Below are 22,192 nucleotides of genomic sequence, written 5' to 3'. Positions count from 1 at the left end.
TTGGTCATAGGAAAAAGAAACGTCCAATCGAAATCTCTAACACTTTTTGAGGAAACTTCTTCCGGAATGACACACGTGTTTTGAAAATCAAAACAAACAGATCAGCTGATGATGTTTTATTTTATAGGTTTAGGTCTTGGGGATGCAAAAGACATAACAGTAAAAGGTTTAGAAATTGTCAAAAAATCCAAAAGGGTGTATCTTGAAGCATATACTTCTATTTTAACAGTTGGCAAGGAAAAATTGGTAAATTTTACATATATATTGTCAGCAATTATAAAGCCAAAAACAAAAAAATATTTGCTGCTTTCATTGATCTCAGAAAAGCGTTTGATACAATTTGGAGAATAGGATTATTTCATAAACTACTACAAAGTAATGTACCAAAACATATTTTTATTATAATATTTTCAATGTACTCCAATACAACAAGTAGAATTAAATTTTCTAATGGTCTTAGCCCATCGTTTGAATCAAACTGTGGTGTTAAACAAGGAGATGTATTGAGTCCTCTTCTCTTTAATTTTTTTATAAACGACATACTTAAAGACTTGGAAAATATCAATGCAGATCCAGTTGTAGTTGGTGATGTTTCATTAAATGCACTTTTGTATGCAGATGATATTGTATTATTATCTGATAGCAAAGAGGGTTTGCAAAATTGTCTCAATACATTAAGTAATTATTGTTCTTCTTGGAAATTGCAAGTCAATACAGAGAAATCAAAAGTAATGGTTTTCAATTCAAACGGAAAGTCTTTTCTGAACGAATTTTATTATAATGGCAAATCCTTAGAGACAGTTAATACTTATTGTTACTTCAAGTAACTTGGGTATAAATATTAGATATAATGGCAGTTTTAATGTCGCCATCACTTCGCTTATGGAAAAAGCTAGGAAAGCGTATTTTAAAATAAAGAAAACAATAGGATTAGATAACCCTTGTAAATTTCTGGAAAAACTTTTTGATTCCTTAGCCCCTATTCTCCTTTATTGTAGTGAAATCTGGGGGATTATTTCGACATTTAAAGACAGTGATGCCTACGAAAAGTTGCATTTAAAATTTATTAAAGAAATCTTGGGAGTACACTGTAAGGCCTCGAATGATGCATGTCGTTCCGAACTTGCAAGACTGCCATTGAAAAATAGGATAATGTTATCTAGCATTAAATTCTGGGATCATTTAATCACTTCAGAAGGAAGTTTAGTTCACCAAATATATAATGCTACAAAAAAAAGCAACCCATGGGTGAAAAAGTTAAATATTATTATTCAAAACTTAGGTTTATCTTATTTGTCAAATGATAACCTTACTATTAAACCCCTGTTTGGTTTCATAAAACAAAGACTAACTGATCAGGGTTTTCAGGAACAACATGCAAATATTTCAGCATCTCCTAAATTAATATTTTTCCAGAGTGTCTACAAAATTAATGAACGGGCAGGTTATGTTGATGCTTTGAAAAATAGATCAGATCGATCATCATTATGTAAATTAAGAGTTAGTGCTCATAACCTTGCCATTGAAAGAGGAAGATATTTAAAAATGCCCAGAGACCAAAGAATTTGTGAAATCTGTAAAAGTGGCGAAATTGAAAATGAACAGCACATGTTGCTACACTGTAGCGGTTACTCCAGTATTAGAGAGTCTTTTGTATTAAAAATGTTTAATATTACAGGAAAAAGTGAAACCACATTGTGTGATAAAAATATAATAAATCTCATACTTAATAATACATCCTATAAGGCACTAAAATTATCTTCCTCTTTCGTAACAAATTGTTTTAATGCAAGAAGTAATCTATTGTAATAGATTTTCATTATACCTTTAATCGTTTATTCACATATATATATAATTGTTTGTATTTTACTACCATGTATAGCAAATTGTTTATCCATTCGGTCATTACCATTTATTGTAAATGCGTTTGTGCCAATAAAATATTGTCTATTGTCTATTGTCTATATAAATTATGATTTATAAATATTTAACAGTAACTATAAAAAAGAAGATGTGGTATGATTGCCAATGAGACAACTGTCCACAAGAGTCAAAAATGACACAGACATTAACAACTATATGTCACTATATGGTCTTCAACAATGAGCAAAGCCATACTGCATAGTCCGCTATAAAAGGTCCCGATATGAAAATGTAAAACATTTTAAATGAGAAAACTGCATGTAATGGCCTTATTTAAATAAAAAAAATAAACAAAAAACAAATATGTAACACTTATTAATATGACAACCACTTAATTACAGGCTCCTGAATTGGGACAGGCACATACATAAATTATGTGACGGGATCCCAACCCTCCTCTTACCTGGGACAGTGGTTGAACAGTACAACATAAATACCAATTATAAAAATCAGTTGAAAAAGGCTTAACTCATCAGATTGACAAAAATACAAGTGGACATGGCTGGGTACTTGTACATCACGACAATAAAAAGACATTAAGAACAGATCTGAGAGTATTCATAGTTATCTGACAGTTAGTTCAAAGCCACTAACAACTAAAAAATACAATCATGCATCTAAGACTAAACTATCAATCCGTACACATCCAACCTCCAATGGATATAGTGAAAAGATGTCATAAACAGTCATAAACAGAGAAAAATATGACCTTGTGCAATGCTAGTTACCAGTATGGACAGATTGTAGATCCTTGAATGTGTACATTGTATATGGATATAACATACTAGTAATATTAAGTTTGCTTTTAATTCACTGATAACAAAATCAATATTTATACCAATAAAAACAATATTCAATGATCTTATTACAGTGTTGAATTGGTAACCTTTTAGAATAAGTTTATTTAAAAGAGCAATAAGTTAACAAGAATCATTTCTAAATTTCTGTGCAAGGTAAACAACATTTCTGTAAAAATGAGGATGTGCTATGCTGTTTGAAATAAGTTTTCTACAGGTACAACCAAACTTCAAAACCATTCTTTATATTTATGAAAAAAATTTAGTAAAGGTTTTAAGTAATTTAAAAATTAAAAACATCACAACAGACACAGACATAGCATACGAGCTGTGAAATATAAACACCGTAAGATGGTGCCAAAGGAACATCACATTTCAACTAGTTCATTTGATTATTGTAATCTCCTGAAGATTAATTTATTAAATCTGTAAAAATAGTTATCTTGGAAATTAACAGTAAATAATCACAACCCTGATTGATTGATCGATGAAATTCAAAGATAAATAGGCGAAGAGGGTAGAAATGTGCTAACCCACATGATGAAAGACAGTAAAATATCTTTTAAAATAAACTTAACTATAAACATTCTATCCAATTTTTATCCTTATATACATTGTATATATAGCTTACAGTAGCTACAAAATTGGATTTGATGAATTATATTAAAAGAATACATGCTTAGGCCTAAAATAAAATATTGTTTGTTTCCCCAATCCTGACCGACCCTACAAAATTGGTGCTTCTCATAAAAAAGTCAAATACTATTTTATTCATTTTGAATTTTCGGGCTTGCCAGATCGTCCGATATTTTTCAAGCTTTTTGGAAAAATAAAATTATTTCCCTACCTACCTACCCACACCTGGCTTGGCAGGGTCGGGATTGGGGAAACAAACAATATTTTGATTTAGGCCTTACGGTAGCGAAAAACAGACGTTTGATTATAAATGGTATTCATATATCCGACATAAAACACAACTTGTATACTAATTACATGCACTGATGCTTCCATGTGGATCTGTCCTCAATTGTTTCATTCAATATGTGAAGACAATCAGGTCCCTGTTTCGAAGCAATTAAAAATATCTGTGTTTCGCAAGCTCCTGCAATATAAAGTTCTACTCGGGACAATATTCCCCAATATTCATGCAATAATTATAGATTATCGTTGATCATCTCAATGAGATTGATTTTCTCACTTGAGCCAGGACGTGGAAAGCGAGAAAGGCAATTGAGTTGAGATGACCCATGATAATCTGTTTAACGCATGTCAATTTCTTTAGCAATGCCACATGTCTGCTTAGTTTCTAGCGATAATTTTTCATCTCAAACGAGTAGCATGATATGAACAATTATCTCAAAAAAGATGAAAGGGATAATGCACAAAAGAGCGATAACCCTATATTATTATGATTATTATATGATAAATTTCAACAAGAATTTAAATTTGATAATGTGTCTGTAATATAAATGATTTTGAGGCTTACATTTGAAGGTTAGGTAAACAAACATCAACCAGTTGTCATCATTTGGTGTAAGAGAATCAAACCTCTAATTTTAATATTTAGGTCAAACAATTGGCATGCAAGCAAAACTGTTAGTATTTTCAATTTTATTTTAGCTATATTGTCTACGACTGATGATATATAGACAATAATACATGGCAAAATCCGTATCATATGTCGTATCATCCCGAGACATCAATATCAGCCCAAGGGCCTAAAGGTTTATCATATATCAACAGAAGAGTATTATATTACATGAACTGTTTTCTGATCCAAAGCACTGGGTTACCTTCAGTTTTACTTTTGTCTTGTTTTAAAGGCCCTAAAAGAACTGCTCAATTACCTATCCGAAGCACCGGGGTAACCTTACAATTTGCTTGCTGTTGTTTTAAAAATATTTTGTTGATAATTGTATTTATTGTGTGTTTTGTATTTTTTATAGTTGCATTTAGTGTGCCAAAAAATATGAAAACTAACATTTGTGACGTCGCATACAATATGAAAACTTGAAGTTTGTGACGTCACATACTGAACAATGATGTCATTCAAAAAATTGACCTATTTTGAGGAAGTTTTTCTTAAGCAAAAAAACCCAACAAAACTAACTTTATGTAAAAAAAAAAAAGTAGAGGTGTGATAAAGGGTATGCAATAAAGCGTAGGGGTGTGATAAAGGGTATGCGATAAAGGGTGCGCATCAAAGTTGTGCGATATGAATTAAACAGCAGGCTATTTATCAAATATACAAAACTACTGTATTTACTACTAAACATATTATATAGACAATAATAGTGCCTTGACTTGACATATCGAAGATATAAGGATGAGGCTTAGAAACTGGGAAATGCGAGGCTATGCTGAGCTATTTCCCCGTTTCGGGCCGAATCCTTATATCGTTGATATGTCAAGTCAAGGCACTATTATTGTCTTTATAATGCAACCTAAAAAAATAATTTTTAACTGTTGTTTTTACGGTTTAATGTGTTAATGTTGTTTATTTGATTTAAATAGTGGGAAAATCCCCCCTTTCTAAGGCCTCATATCATGCAAGCGGAGAAATACATGTATACAACACGATGAAATTTACATTAATTACCTGTTGAAACTCGCAATCGATGGTGAACGAATTCGTTTGAATATGGAATAAAAAATCAGCAATAAGCATGAAACAGATTGATTTATAGGTTGCAAAAAAAATTTATTAACATGTTAAATATGTTTTTCTAAAAATTGTAAGAGAAACAAGTTTGAGTCGTTCCACGCGTCGTTGTATACATAAGAAACAAGAAAAGGTTGACCGAGAGGTCGTATGAATAATTAAATATTTTTTCGGCAACTTCTATTTGAATATTCATGGGGAAAAGTGATATCGGGTCAGTGACTGTATATGACATAGAAATATACAGTCAACGCATTTTGACTGCTCAAATAGAACGAGTGCAGTATAAAAATTAATATACAGGCTTTTCAATACAGGGTATTTTTTTTTATCAGTAGTTAATGCTTGTTTTAAAAGGTATAAATGTTTTTTCAGGAAGAATTCTATGGAAGGAAAGTTATATTGGCTGACAGAGATATGGTTGAAACACAGTCAGGTATTTTATTTATAGATTTATACATGTTCTAGTTATATAATATTGGTTTAAAATTAACTTTTACAGGACGTTTTTGTTTTCACCTTCATTTATTCATCAATAAGGTCTACATGTTAGGGAGCTGCTAGTCAAGAGATGAAGGATATTTTAAACAGTTTAATGCTCTTTTTTAAAACTTTTTTCAGAGCAAGCTATAAAATCGTCAAATGCTTTGAATAATTTGTCTTTCCTTTTCTTACAAGAAGGATTTATCTGAGAAATAGTGCTATGCTTTAAAGATTTTTTTAATATCTTTTAAGTGTTAAATAACTATACCTTTATATCTCTTTTACAATATTTTTTTTATGGATCAGGATTTATTGGATAACATACCACATCTCTTTTTAATGTTATAAAAAATTGTTGACAAAAAAAAATGTATTAAGTTTGCAGTGTTATACATGTACATTGTACATGCAAATTTCAATTATTATTTTTGTGTATAGTAGCTATCTTTCACTTTAAACATCAATACAAATATATTTAAAAAAAGCCTGGTCGACAAAGCATTGATTACTTTTTCTATATTTGTAGATGAAATGTTTGAGGGATCTGACACAGAGGATGTTTCCTTTCTAGTTGTAGGTGATCCATTTGGGTAGGTTTACCTTATTAAGTCATAGAAGTTGTTAATATTTGTATGGTGGTATGTGTTTAGCATTGATTATACAAGTCTAATGCATAGTACCCAAGCAGCACAACCCTATTTCACTTAATAAATGCTAAATATTAGATTATTTTTATAATCATTCTGACTATCATTTTTAACAAAAACAAGTTTAAGATTATCTTAAGATATCTATTATCTGAAATTAAGCTTTAATTCTGAAATTTTAAAGTTTTATGGGAGTTTTTTTTTCTTGTAGATGACAAGATGGCTATAATTTCTATGATTTAAGGTAAATTTAGAACCAAAATTTTGAACGTTGAAACCAGGGAAAACTGTCAATAGTAACAGGGTTGGCTGCTCTTCTCTGTCTGATAATTCTGGTCTACAATTATTTTATGCATTTGGAACAAACAACTTATATTTAAAATTCAGTCAAACCATTGTAGTGCAACAACTCACACAGATTTAGTATTGAGAGCTAAGGAGAAAGACCTGGAATACAGAGTTATACATAATGCCTCTATAATGAATGCTGTTGGCTGTTGTGGTCTACAGGTAGGCATTGTTGTATTCAAATGTTCATTTTATATATGCTGCAAATAATAAAATTGAGAAAGGAAATGCGGAATGTGTCAAAGTGTATGAGACAAGTACAAGCTCACTACTGCTTCTAAAGTTTTAGTCCAGCCAATCTAGCATACATTTGACCCTTACCTTGAAGTAATTACATCAGAGATTTTCAAGTTTCAATAATAACCGTTATATCCCAAATATACACAGAACAAGTCCAATTAAATCCATCATGAGGAAAACTAAAATATCATGATTTTAAAATTTCTATGGAGATTTGCATTGATAAGGGAAATAACTCTGCAAAAAAGGCAGAAATATCAATAAAAATTATTACAAAAATATAACCTTAATCAACAGAATGTATTGATTCTTGATATTTTAGTCATCTTAGATGCTGAACAAATATAATTTACAGATATAAACAATAAAAAATATCCTATTATTTTTCAAATTGGTCATAAAGCCATAAATTTGCAATTTCTTTAATTAAAGTTGTGCAAAAAAAATAAGGTACCCATAACACTTTGGTTTTGTACATTTCACTAGAAGAAGATGAAATAATATAGTCAAATTTGAACTTATAACCCCATCAAAGGATCATATTTTACATGAATATTAGGAAATCAACAGAAAACGACTATTTTTTGCAGAGTTATCTCCCTTTCCAATGTTAATTTCCATCAGAAATTAAAAATGAAAAATTTGAGTTTTCCTCAAGTTTGATTTTATGGGACTTTTTTCTGTGTATATTTGGGGCTTTATGCTATAGATTCGAACTAAAACATTTTCTTTTGCAATTAGTTTGAGATTCAAACTTAGTTTGACCGGTCTATTTGATTTTAACAATTGTTTTCAAATCACTTTTGCATGTAGCCATAAACTCAAGATACTCTATGAGCAACATTTCTCAAATAAATTAAAAATACAACATTTGTTATTGAAGAAAGTACAATTCAGAATTATAGCTTGCATGTGTCATATACTCTTGTACACTTATTAACATTAAATCAGGCTTATGTGACCACATGTACAGCCCTCTAAGAAAGTACATAAATGATTTTTGTCGAGCCCTCGACTTTAGTCGAAAAAGCGAGACTAAGCGATCCTACTTTCCGTCGTCGTTGGCAGCGTCCACAAATATTCACTCTGGTCAAAGTTTTTGAAATTTGAATAAGTTTCTTAAACTCAACTGGATTTCTACCAAACTTGAACAGAAGCTTGTTTATGATCATAAGATAGTATCCAGAAGTAAATTTTGTAAAAATAAAATTCCATTTTTTCTGTATTTTACTTATAAATGGACTTAGATTTTTCTGCAGAGAAACATTATATTCACTCTGGTTAAAGTTTTAAGAATTTTAATAACTTTCTTAAACTATCCTGGGTTTGTACCAAACTTGGACAGAAGCTTATTTATGGTCATAAAATAGTATCCAGAAATAAATTTTGTAAAAAGATAACTCCATTTTTTCTGTATTTTAATTTTAAATGGACTTAGATTTTCTTCCAGTTAACATTACATACAGTCTGCAGTTAAAGTTTTAAAAACATTTATTAGATTCATTAACTATCCTTGAATTTTACCAAATTTGGACAGAAGCTCTTACAATCAAAAGATAGTATTAAGAGGAATATTTTTATTGATATATTTTCTCATTTTTATTGAGCATACAATTTACAGCAAAAGTAGGCGAGACACTGTGTTCCGCGGAACCCTTACAAATATTGTTTATAATTATATCCTGCATGTGTCTTATACCTGTACTATTATTAACACAATATCAGGCTTCTAAGAAAGAAAGTACATAAACAATTCAGAAAAATATCTTGTATGTTTCTTATAAGATATCTGACCACAGGTCACACCTTTTAATTGGTATATTAGCTATATTTTCTTATACAAAAGGGACAAAACCATCATTGAAAAATAGTGTTTTTAATTATAATTGATAATATCTTAACATGCATTTTGCCACTTATTCTGCAATTATTCATATTACATTTTAAATGAGGCATATGAGCTGATATACAGTACTTTTGAAATAAATGGATATAATATATTGTGATTAATTGTAACTACTATTTCTATGTTTCAGTTGTACAACTTTGGTGAAACTATATCAATTGTTTTCTGGACAGACACATGGAGACCTGATAGCTTTTATGATAAAATAAAAAGAAATAGAGATTTAGGAATGCATACATTATGTTTATTAGGTATATATAAAGGATTGTAAAAAGGGGAATGTTCATGGATCAGCATGATATGGTTATATGATTACACACTGAACAGAATATAATATTTGGCGTGAAGAGTGTTTTCTGTCTTTTGCATGAAACATTGTAAAAAAGAAACAACCTTTAGCAAGAAAACCAATTGGGACAAAAAGCAAACTTATGGCATGAAAAACAAAACACCTTTACTATTTAAGGAACAACAGTACTGTAGTTGAAGACTTGCCACCGTCAATTGTAGATTTGACGGTCGCAAATGCAGTTTTACTGTCATCTTATGGATTTCTTTTGAAATGAAGAAAAGTTCTTGTTTCTATAAAAAAAAATGCCATAATAAATAACCATAATTTTTTATCATATTAATTTGTAAAATATCAGCTGCTCCACACAAAATGAATCCTGTATGAACTCGTTCACTGCAGTTACTCACTAGACAAAAAGTTTTGTATTGTGACTCTTAGCTTATATTTGACAAAATCAATATGCAGACAACCTGATAAACCGACAGGACTACTATTTCGTTGTGAATTACTGAATGATGTTAATTTATAGATTTGTTAAACTTTTCCATTTTCTAGTTCAAGGTCCCAACAAAGTCGACATATCAAACCCTTTCATACATGATTTATTAATAATAATAAAATACTGCAAACCAAATATTAGTACTTTGTATAACAAAATACAGCAGCGTCACATATGAAAGCCAGATGTCTAGTTTGATTCAGGCTTGTTATGGAACTAATCATGCTTATGAAGGCTTGAAATTCTTGCATGCACATACTGTTTATACTTCAGTTTCATGAAGCTGACTATGGTAAAATTGTGATTTACTCTTAAATTTGCAGTTTTCATTGTATATTTATCATATTTTGATAGAGGTACATGTGTGAGGTTTACAGTTTTCATCTGTTTTTTTTAGATATTAAAGTAAAAGAACAAAGTATAGAGAATTTAATGAAGTATGTGTATTTTATTTCATAATAAGCTTCAATAGATCTCAAGACTGTTATGCTGACATTGCTTTACTTATAAAATCACACTCCAAAAAAACAACCAATGTTTTGTTATTACATGTACAGACAAACCACATTATAGAGTCAAAAAAATAACCAATGTTTTGTTATTACATGTACAGACATACCACATTATAGAGTCACTGATTAACACATGACGTATAGTTAAAAAATTGAAACATTCCTAACCTACAAAACCATATTAAACTCCACAATCGCTGCTAAAATGCTGGTATGGTCTATAATAATTAATAAAAATTTCTGCTGATTGTATACACAAATATTGTTTTTGGAATATGATTAATAGTCATTGCTTGTTTATCCAATTTTATATAGGGTATTTTTAGGAAGCGAAATATTTGTAATTGATATTTTTCAGTCTTGATCCTTTTTATTAGATAAATATGATGAAAAAAAATTCCCTGGAATAATATTTAGATGATTTAGTTATTGATGAGGGTAAATTGTTTTTTTGTGGTAATTTTGCTGTACTGTCTGTTTTGCTTTACATCTCCTATTGTTATGAGCAAATGGAGCAATATATGGGAACAAAGTTGTTTCTCGTTTTTTTGTATGGATTAGACTTGATTTTTCTGTTTGAATTGTTTTACACTAGTAATTTTTGGGGCCCTTTATAGCTTGCTGTTTAGTGTGAACCGAAGCTCTGTGTTGAAGGCCATTCCTTGACCTATAATGGTTTACTTTTATAAATTGTTACTCGGATGGAGAGTTGTCTCAATGGCACTCATACCACATATTCATATCATCTATTGTAATGAAACAAATCTTTGGGTTGTATATCGTCTTGGTATTAATGTTATGTTTTTTTATTAGAGGAAAAAAGATTTTTGAGCCACCAAGATATATGTCTGTGAATACAGCAGCAGAACAGCTGGTAGAAATTATTCAAAGAAAGAAAGAAGAAGGAGAAAAAGATTTAGGTAATTGTGAATTACTTAAATGTCATAGATGTCACAGTCAAAGATAGCAGAGAAATAATATTATCAGTGAAATAAAACAAAATGTACGAAGGCCGTAGTATTTTGAGAATTGGTTTTGCATTTGAAAGAAAAAAGGATATTTTCATTTAGAAATACGCTTAATGGTTTTAACTTATTCAAATCTCATTAAATTATCATTGTTTGTTTAGTAAGTTTTTGCAAGTTTTGTCAGTAATGTTTATAATATAATAATAATAAAAAAAAAATTACTATGAGTTGTCTCCCATCAGAAATTTGTGTATTAGTTGTTTATAATGAATCAACATACATTATTTCCCTTTATGAACATTTGTATTCATCAGAATGAGTTATTTCCCATTGATTATTGTGTAGGTACTAAGTGCAGTTTCCACTGCATGTAAAACAATGAGAGAGATAAAACTACCTGTTTTTCTGGATTTTTTTCAAAGTTCATGTTTATTTAAAATATCTTCCTGAATGTGAAAAGGTGTATTGTCATTTTTGAAACAAAAACTAGGCAAGTAAAAGGAGATAAATTTACTGGAAGTGGTTTAGACTGGATAAAAACAAAACAATAGCTTTGACTTTAAATTTTATTACTTTTTAGTCTTCTTGTATTATTGCACTTGTTTGTTTGCTGTAATTTTACAGGATAGAACTATCACATACATGTACTTGATATGTACACAAATTTGATTTTTCCTTAAAGCATTTTATTTTTTATGAAAATGAAAGTTTATCTGTTTTGCAAGAGGTGGTAGTTTATTGAGGTGTGTAAAATCCTGACTATTGAAAAACAAATAAAAGATAAAAAAAAACCAAAAAACAACTACCTTCTGGTATACAAAATAATACATGAGTTATTTCCAATCATGAATGTATGGTATATTTGTAATATAACAACATAAGTTATTTTAAAAATAGGAAATATGGTTTAGTGTTTAGTTCATTTGTTATAAAACATGAGTTATTTCCCATTATGAATTATTGAATAAATGTCTTGATCTTTTGCAGCATTTACAGAAGATACAATATGTATTGGACTTGCACGTATTGGATCAGAGACACAAACAATTGTTGCTGCAACCTTTACAGACATGATGACCGTAGACATTGGTGCTCCTCTCCATTCTTTTGTTATTCCTGGAGAATTACATCCTTTAGAAAAAGACATGTTAAAACTGTTTGCCTATAATGATGATGTCAAGCAATTATTAAACTCATAAAAAATTATGATGTTTGTAATTATATTGGGTTTATCTGAAATACAATGATTTCAGATTCAATTTTCAAAAAATATCAAATTAAATGAATGTACAGATCTTAAATCCATGAAATAGCAATATGTACATGATCTGCATGTTTGCAAATCCGTGAAATAATTTTCACATGAATGTTGAAACTTTGATAGGAAACAAGCCAAACATGACTTTATGCACTTGTCTTAAAAAAAGAAAAAAAATTACTTGTGGCAAGAGGTGGAGTGTTGAAATAACTCTTTATTATAGAAAGTAAAAAAATACCAAGTTGGCATATTCATATTGTTTAAATTTGTTATTATGATCACTATGACATCATTAAAAATGCTGAAAAAACAGTTTTGGTTGAGTCTGCAACTTTTGTTGCAGAAACCTAGGCATAGGGATTGAGATCCTAAGGCAGGGACATGAGCTGACTTCTTGAAAGCCTTATATTTTAGAAGGTGGATGACCTAGATGTTTCATAATTTGTATTAAGGTGCCTTATTTTACAAAGTTTCCATCCTTCACATGCCCATTGTCCTTGACTACATTTTCATGGTTCAATGACTTCTTGAAAAAAATTATAATGTTAATTTCTCTTCGTGCCCATATGGCAAGTTTTCAATTGACCCTGACCTTATTTCATGGTTCAGTGAATAAGGTTAAGTTTTGGTTATCAAGTCTATATTCCAGATAATATAGGCAATAGGTCTAGTATATTTGGTGTATAGGAAGGTTGTATGAAGGTGTACATGTCTAAGTGGCAGGTGTCATCTGACCTTGACCTGATTTCCTGGTTTAGTGGAAATAGTTAAGTTTTTGTGTTTTGGTCTGTTTTTCCTATATTGTATTCAAAAGGTCTTCTATATTTGGTTTATGGAATAATTGTAAGGTGTACATAACCAACTGGCAGGTGTCAACTGACCTTGACATAATTTTAATGGTTTAGTGGTCAAAGTTAAGTTTTTGAATTTAGGGCTTTTTTTTCTAATACTATATGCAAAAGGTCAAATATATTTGGTGTATAGAAATATTTTATGATGTATATGACCATATCCCAGGTTTTATTTGTGTGTTTTTCTTAAATTTAAGTAAAAGGTCAACTATATTTGTTGTATGGTAGGATTGTAAGCTGTACATGTCTAAATGGAATGTTTCATCTGACCTTGACCTACTTTTTGTTGTTCATTGGTCAATATTTAGCTTTCTTGGTTAAGTCTGTTTCTTAGAAACTATAAGCAATAGGTCAACTATATTTAGTGTTAGAATGATTGAAAGGTGTACATGTATGTCTGGTTTGGTTTATATTAGCTTTTCCTGTTTGAATGGTTTTACACTAGTAATTTTGGGGCCCTTTATAGTTTGTTCATTGTGAGCCAATGCTCTGTGTTGAAGGCCTTTCATTGACCTATAATTGTTTCTTTTATAAATAGTTATTCGAATGGAGAGTTGTCTTCCTATATCTATTGACCTTATTTTATTGGATCATGTTAAGTTTATATAATAGTTGTAGTAAAGCTTTCTAATTAGGACTATCAACATAATGTTAATGGTTAGTAAAGAATATTTACTGATATTTTGATGGATTAAATATAAATCAAAAAGGAATTGCCAATCATTTCAAGCAAGATGTCTCTAAAAATGTTTACTGTTAATTTAAACTTATCCCTTACAACTAATCTGACAGTAGTTGAAAGGCATTAAGATATATAAAAGTGATGAAATTTAGTAAAAAGGTAACAGTTAATAATTTGTAGAAACACATGTTACCCTACATGCACACATTATTTGGACTGTCATCTGACCAATCTTTGCTACTGATTATTGTTGTGTGCTTGATGAAGAAGCAGCAAATACAAATGTTATAGAAATCTCACTTCCTATTCCACTCCAGGAGAGCACCTCACCATGATACCACCAAAGGTAAGGTGAGAAATACTATAAACATATCTGTTATTCATTATATTTAAGAATTAATTTAAAAAGTAAAACAATACCATAACTATAAAGTCACTATATGAAGTATTGTTTAATTTATTCAAGCTTATTTTGAACCTTTGGTGAAGATTCTGCCAAAAACTCAAACCTTTCCGCAGAATGGGTTGATATTATCTGGCCATTTAAGTTTTTGCATATTGGACTTACTTTAAATTAAAACAAAATATGTTGTACTCTGAAGAGTTATTCAACGGTGAATTTTCTTTTTTTTCTTAATTTTCTTTTTTTGCACTGCTTGATACTGACTTTAAAATTAATACCCATGCTTATCAATTTGAATTCTGAACATTTGCACAACTGATTGCAGTACCATTGGCGGATCCAGTCGTTTTAAAAAGGGGGGTCCACTATATGAACCCCCAGAACCCTCCCCCTGGATCCGCCACTGAGTACATTGAAACTAAAAGAGGGGTGAAAGATACAAGAAGGACAGTTAAACTCATAGATCGAAAAAATAAACTCACAATAACTTGGCTAAAAAATAAAAAGACAAACAGACAAACAATAGTACACAAGACACAACATATTGTAATATTTATCAAAATCCCTTTGCAAAATATGGACATCACAATTTTTTTATATTGAAAACTATTTCAATGTAAAATGTTCAACATCAATACAACTATATATAAGTCTTACATAAACATTAGTAAGATAGTAAGAAATTATAGCCTCAGAATTCAGGTTTCACTTTACATATGTTAAATAGGGTATATTTAAAGTTCTCGAGGATGTAAACAACCACACATATACTCTCAAATTTCTTTTGTAATCATGACGTCTCTTTAAATCTGTCAAAATGCTAAAATAAATGCAATTTATATACGTTTAGTTTCTTTGATGTAACTTGGTACTTTCTTACTTTTTGTTCTTGGCTTAAAAGTAAAATTATTGAAACAAATGGCAAAGCGGAGATGGAAAATAAAATTGCAACAACGAAACATTAGTGTCAATCCTTTTGTACAAAAAAAGTTTCTGTTCACAAAGTGCTTGGAATATCCCTTTTCCTAAACGTTATTTTGGTCACATCCTATATTCCAGGTGCCGACTGTGCAAGGGCTGTATAGCCATTCAAGGTCGTTAAAAAATGTCATTTGTTGTATTCCAGGTACATAAAAACAAGTTTAGAAGTTGTCGGACTCGAACTGTTTTCGTCTCTAAAACTCTGAGGTAGTTGATTCCAGTTTATTTCAGCTGCCTGTGGATAACGAAAGGAGTTGATTCCAGTTTATTTCAGCTGCCTGTGGATAACGAAAGGAGTTGATGTCCTAGTAGATTGTCACCATCTTTTCTGGGGCCGTTCAGCTAAATGATTATCTAAATTTTTTAACATCAATCAAATATTTTGAACAACTAAACGTGGAACGTTTGTCAGTTCAAACCAAAATTGGAGTGAATGACTATACTAGTTATGGTCATTCATGAGATAAACATAGTAATATCGGAAGAGCGAGTCGGTCTGGCTTCTTCGTGGCTCCAGTTTAGGTAGATTTTGAAAGCAGTGTTTTTGTATGTATATTCCAATGCCAAAGTTCCCTTCTTATTCAAAAGCAGGGGCGGATCCAGCCATTTAAAAAAAAGGGGGTTCCGAACCAAGGATAAAAAGAGGGTGGGGTTCCAACCACATGTCCCCATTCAAATGCATTTATCGACCAATAAAAGGGTACAACCCCTGGACCCCCCTCCCTTGGACCCGCCACTGAAAAGATTGTTTACTTCAGCCTTCGGCTACAAATGACAAAAAGAAGCGGACAGACATGCGGTTACTTTTCGGCAAAACCGATATATATCAATATTTATTAGTATTTAATGAGCATTTCACAGAATTTTACAAACTGGACACAACTGAAAAGAATAGCCAGTATTGCGAATGTAAACTTTGAAATCCTCTAAACAATGTCTTTTGAAGTTCTCTGTATGTTTGTTACCCACAATCTTAAAATTAACCCCTAATACCTTCAACACAAACTACTAGTATGGATGGGAATTACATGCCAAGAAATCCTCGCTAAAAATTCCGGTCGACCTTCTACGGCACCCATTAGTATTTAAAGATTTGATTTCATTGAACAAATTAATTTATGAACTTCATGTACGTGTCGCTTAGAACACAGCCATATACCAAATGGTCAATATTAATCATCCATGTACTAAGTAATTTGCTCTATGGGGTGTTTGCAGAATTTCAACGGTCGGAGGCAATTTCTTGGCATGCTGAGGACCCAAAAATTCCAACAAGTTTTGCCAAATACTACCAAACCTTGTCATACTGTGGTTTACAGCAAACTATAGCATATAGGTCGGTCCTATGACACATTCACAAACTTAAACAGTAATACAATGTGATTCGGAAACAAGTTTTCCGTATATTTACCAATAAGAAGGGTTTTTTTTATCACATCTGGTGAATTAAAAGTAATCATATTGAGAGTTTAAAAGCTGCCATCATGAGTTTATTGACCCTGGGAACTACTACCCCTAGTATACTAACAATCTGTATATATATATATACGTGTATATATGTTGTAGAGAATTTGTATAATCAGTGATAATGTAGAAACTTTATTTTCCCAGAATTATTTTCCCAGAATTCTGATAAAATAATTCGTAAAATTTTATATTTAATTCCTAAAATTTACTAGTGAGTTTTAGAATTTTTCATGATCACTAAAATTTTATGATTTGATCAGTTACAAATTTCCTGATACTTTTTTCAGGAGTTCATGATAGTGTATTTTTTATATTCAATTCCGATTTATTCTCAAGAGTTCACATTGCAAATAAAAAATGCCATACATACTGTGTTAATTCTATGGCAAAGTAACTTTCTTGACTGTTATAGCCAAATATGAAAATTTCCAAATTATTAAGTTGTATTAGAACATATATATATGTTTCTTTTAAATAATATAATTAACGTTTAACTTCCATCGGAAAAACAAATAAAGATATTGATGCTAATTTGATCATCATATCATTGTTTGATTATTTTTTTTAAATACTTGCTCTTTCAATAGAAATATCCTTTGCTTAGCCTTCAAGAATTTTTTTTTATAATGCTTGTTGATGATTAGAAACAATATTCAATGATGAAACTAAGTTTTGTAATGGGAACTTTTTCATTTCATATGACATCAGTGCGTAAATAATATACGGAAAGTTGTTCTGAAACTTCTGATTTTGATATTTGGTTAAGTTTGATGAAATGAGATGGAATATATAACCAACCATTCAAAAAATTCAAAAGTTAGAAAAAAAGCTGTAAAACATCAAACGAATGGATAACAACTGGCATATTTCTGACTTGGTAAAGGCATTTGTTCATGTAGAAAATGATGGATTTAACCTTGGTTTCACATGTCCTCTTAAATGACACGTTTGGGTCAATCAGAAACTTTTAAGGCAAATATAAATTGGAACACCGTTTGTGAATTGGTCAACTCTGTGAAAACTAAAATTAATGGACAGAAGGACGTACAAGTTAGAGGCTAGATAAAGTGGATTGAGATACGAGAGGAATAGCAGAAAGGACTGTTTTCATTATTCATGAATCAAAACAAATTGCTATACAGTTATGTAAACTTATGTTCCTGCATTCGTCGCCTAAGTATGATATTTTTAATTTGACATTGCACAAGATAATGTTATATCTCAGACCTTGTACATTTATATCATCTTTAATATAATCTGTTGGATTTTCACCGCTTGATAATCTAGCCTGCACAGGACAACATTTATTTAATAGTTAGTATGTGATTTAAACTAGCTTTCGGTAACTGTGAGTGCTCTTGGTACTTAGTGTCTTTAAGTTTAAACAATATGTTATTCTTAAAACTTGCATAAATTACAAGTATACGGAAGAAATGCTGCGACTTCGTCTCGGAAACAAAGACATCTTGTAAAAATCTGCCTCCCTTAACAAAATGACAACATAGGAAACATGATGTAAGGAAACCCACTATAATATAATTTTAAATTTTGAGTCTTTTTTTTTTTATCTTTGTAAGTTGTGTTTTTTTTTTCGTATCAATCCGATTAATCCAACCGAATTTTATTTGTTTTCGTTTCAAAGATTGTTTCGTCATACTTTAGATCATTTTGTCATTTGAAGTACTAGCATACATGAAGTAGTTCATAACTCTTTTTTAAGAGTGGCTCTTGATTTATATATGAATGTATAAATTGTTTATGTTTAGTATGTCTTAGAATATATTATAATTAACTATACTGAATTTTTCACTTATTTGTTTAAGTACAAACAATTGTGAACAATTGGTGGAGTAATTGATGGATTGATTGGTTGGTGTTTAACTCCGCTTTCAGTATTATTGCCATAGTTATCATAATTGGTGCGGTCACTCATAGTTTTTCCGGATTGTTGAAGGAACCGTTGTGATTAGAGAGAATCAACCGATCCTTCGGCGGGTGCCATGTGTTGAACACTGATGAACTACCCTTCCAGATTACCCCCTGTTTTTTGTTGGGTTCGTGTTGCTCAGTCTTAGTTTTCTATTTTCTGTTTTGAGTACTATTGTTTGTTACTTGATTTTATTTAGCCATGGCGTTGTATTTTTATTTTCGACATTGTTATTCACATGTTTATCGGCATCGGCAGTAATATACAAATCACGAGTCTTTCTTTTTTTTACATTTTAAGGAACACTTTACATTCCCAGTTCATTTATCAACTATAAAATGATTAGTTTCGCCAGTGATATGGTATCTAACTTATAAACAAACTAGAGGCTCTAAAGAGCCTGTGTCGCTCACCTTGGTCTATGTGCATATTAAACAAAGGACACAAATGGATTCATGACAAAATTGTATTTTGGTGATGGTGATTTGTTTGAAGTTCTTACTTTACTGAACGTTCTTGCTTCTTACAATTATATCTATAATGAACCTTGCCCATTAGTAACAGAGAAAAATATTTGGTAAAAATTTACATAAATTTACCGAATTAATGAAAATTGTTAAAAATTGACTATAAAGGGCAATAACTCCTTAAGGGGTCAATTGACCATTTAGGTCATATTGACTAATTTGTAGATCTTACTTTGCTGAACATTATTGCTGTTTACAGTTTATCTCTATCTATAATAGTATTCAAGATAATAACCAAAAACGGCAAAATTTCTTTAAAAATTAACAATTGGAGGGCAGCAAGCCAACAACCGATTGTCCAATTCATCTGAAAATTTCAGGGCAGATAGATATTGACCTGATAAACATTTTTATCCCATGTCAAATTTCCTCAAAATGCTTTGGTTTTTGAGTTATAAGCCAAAAACTGCATTTTACCCCTATGTTCTATTTTTAGCCGTGGCGGCCATCTTGGTTGGTTGACCGGGTCACGCCACACATTTTTTAAACTAGATACCCCAAAGATGATTGTGGCCAAGTTTGGATTAATTTGGCTCAGTAGTTTCAGAGGAGAAGATTTTTGTAAAAGATTACTTAGATTTATGAAAAATGGTTAAAAATTGACTATAAAGGGCAATAACTCCTAAAGGGGTAAACTGACCATTTCGGTCATGTTGACTTATTTGTAAATCTAACTTTGCTGAACATTATTACTGTTTACAGTTTATCTCTATCTATAATAATATTCAAGATAATAACCAAAAACAGCAAAATTTCCTCAAAATTACCAATTCAGGGGCAGCAACCCAACAACAGGTTAACAGATTCATCTGAAAATTTCAGGGCAGATAGATCTTGACCTGATAAACATTTTTACCCCATGTCAGATTTCCTCTAAATGCTTTGGTTTTTGAGTTATAAGCCAAAAACTGCATTTTACCCCTATGTTCTATTTTTAGCCGTGGCGGCCATCTTGGTTGGATGACCGGGTCACGCCACACATTTTTTAAACTAGATACCCCAATGATGATTGTGGCCAAGTTTGGTTTGATTTGGCCCAGTAGTTTCAGAGGAGAAGATTTTTGTAAAAGCTAACGCCGGACGACGACGGACGACGGACGACGGACGACAGACGACAGACGACGGACGACGGACGACGGACGCCGGACGCCAAGTGATGAGAAAAGCTCACTTGGCCCTTTGGGCCAGGTGAGCTAAAAAAGGTGTTTAAATTAAATGAAATAATACCAACATTTTCGATTGATTGGTAGTTTCGACGTGCACATGGGTCAATACAAGCAATTCATGCATTTCAGGTACGTGACATTCCTTTGACATATTGTAAAATAAAGGCAACAATAGTATACTGCTGTTTGGGGTAAAAAATCGATTGAGAGAAAATAAATCAGTCAATATCCATTCCAGTTTTTCAAGAAAAATTACCCTTTTACTTTAAGGGTCTCCATTTTCACGATTAATTTCTGTTTTTTTTCTGTACATTTTGAAGCGCTTAGTTTAGCCTTGTTTGAATTCCTTGTTCATTGGAACATAGAACACATTTTAACAAAAAAATCTTTGCTCAAGCTGCTTTACTGATAACACCATAGGCCTTTCTAGGTTTCCAAATTTGTGAAACAATATGTATCACTTCGTTCTCCGAAAATTTATCACATCCTTTACAAGAATTCCACATAAGACCAGACAAGCTAGGTCCAACGTCAACGATATTTTTTCGAAGTGAAAAATGCCATATATCTTTTTTTCATAAATTATGCATCTTAACAGAAAAGAATAAGTTTAAGAATGTGACACCTCTATTGTTTAAAACCCATATCGCATGGTCAACTACAAAAGGCTACAGGTACTGCCAAACTTACAAACCAAATATTTTAAGTAGTGGTAACGAAATCGCTGATCTTGTGATATACCAGTAAAACGGCATTGATTACGTTAAAATTAAAAAAACGCCACCAAAGACAAGGGCGTTGCGAACGAGTTGTGATATATAAACACCTTAAGATGGTGACTGTGTCAAAGGAACATCCCCATTCAAATAAGAACTTGAATTATCAATAAACAAAATGAACGAAAAATCTTCCCTTTTGTCGTTTTTTTTTTGCATAAAAGTCTCCTAGTGTCAATAAAACTGAAAAACCTTAATCTAAAAGGATAGTAATTTCCGTTCAATATTTGATTTACCAAATCCGCTTTTAAAGGGGCACAATTGGTGCTCATATGAATACCTACAACTTGGCTCGGTGTCAATTTTGACTGAGTTAAAGAACACACTAGCTGAGGTCGACGGATAAAACGATTTTATACAGGTTTTTTTTTGTGTAGTTTAGACTGGAATATGTTATAGTATAATAATTTCAGGTTTAGGTAACCAATGCTAGAAGTTCATTGATAGTAATGGACTTCTGCCAATGCATCATAATAGATAGAAAGATCATACCCTCACATGTTCAGAAGAAGGTCTCAAGCTGTGATGTTGATTTAATATAATCTTTGCCTAGTAAGCCAGAGACATATAATGTATTATATGTCTCTGGTAAAGCGCAATGACTAGAATGTTTAAATCAGTGAAATGTCATTCTTTAAAAAAGAATTTCAGTGACAGTGTACAAAAGGGTTTTCAGAAGTTTTCCCGTATTCATGGCATATTTTTTTGTATGCCTAAAAATTACGGTAGAGTTTTAATACTGAGATGTTAAAGAAATGTCCGGCTGAAAAGCACACTCTCCTTACGAACAATATATATTGATTTTTGACATGCAAATATTGAAAAATGTTTCTTTATTCATTTTAAATAGAATTTCTCATAAATTTTGACAAAATAT

The 22,192-nt window shown here is 31.1% G+C and overlaps 1 protein-coding gene across 1 annotated transcript; it reads left to right on the top strand.

Moving 5' to 3' along the window:
* The first annotated feature begins 51 nt into the window (after window positions 1–51).
* LOC134685316 (diphthine methyl ester synthase-like) lies at window positions 52–12,483 on the top strand. The gene is made up of 8 exons (XM_063544981.1): window positions 52–246; window positions 5,758–5,818; window positions 6,392–6,455; window positions 6,914–7,022; window positions 9,137–9,257; window positions 10,195–10,234; window positions 11,123–11,229; window positions 12,265–12,483. The coding sequence occupies exons 1-8, from the start codon at window positions 109–111 to the stop codon at window positions 12,474–12,476; spliced, it is 852 nt and encodes a 283-aa protein (XP_063401051.1). The 5' UTR covers window positions 52–108; the 3' UTR covers window positions 12,477–12,483.
* The last annotated feature ends 9,709 nt before the right edge of the window (window positions 12,484–22,192 follow it).

The sequence above is a fragment of the Mytilus trossulus genome, chromosome 1 (genome assembly GCF_036588685.1).
Source record: "Mytilus trossulus isolate FHL-02 chromosome 1, PNRI_Mtr1.1.1.hap1, whole genome shotgun sequence".
NCBI lineage: Eukaryota > Metazoa > Mollusca > Bivalvia > Mytilida > Mytilidae > Mytilus > Mytilus trossulus.
This window is presented reverse-complemented; position numbering and strand designations above follow the sequence as displayed.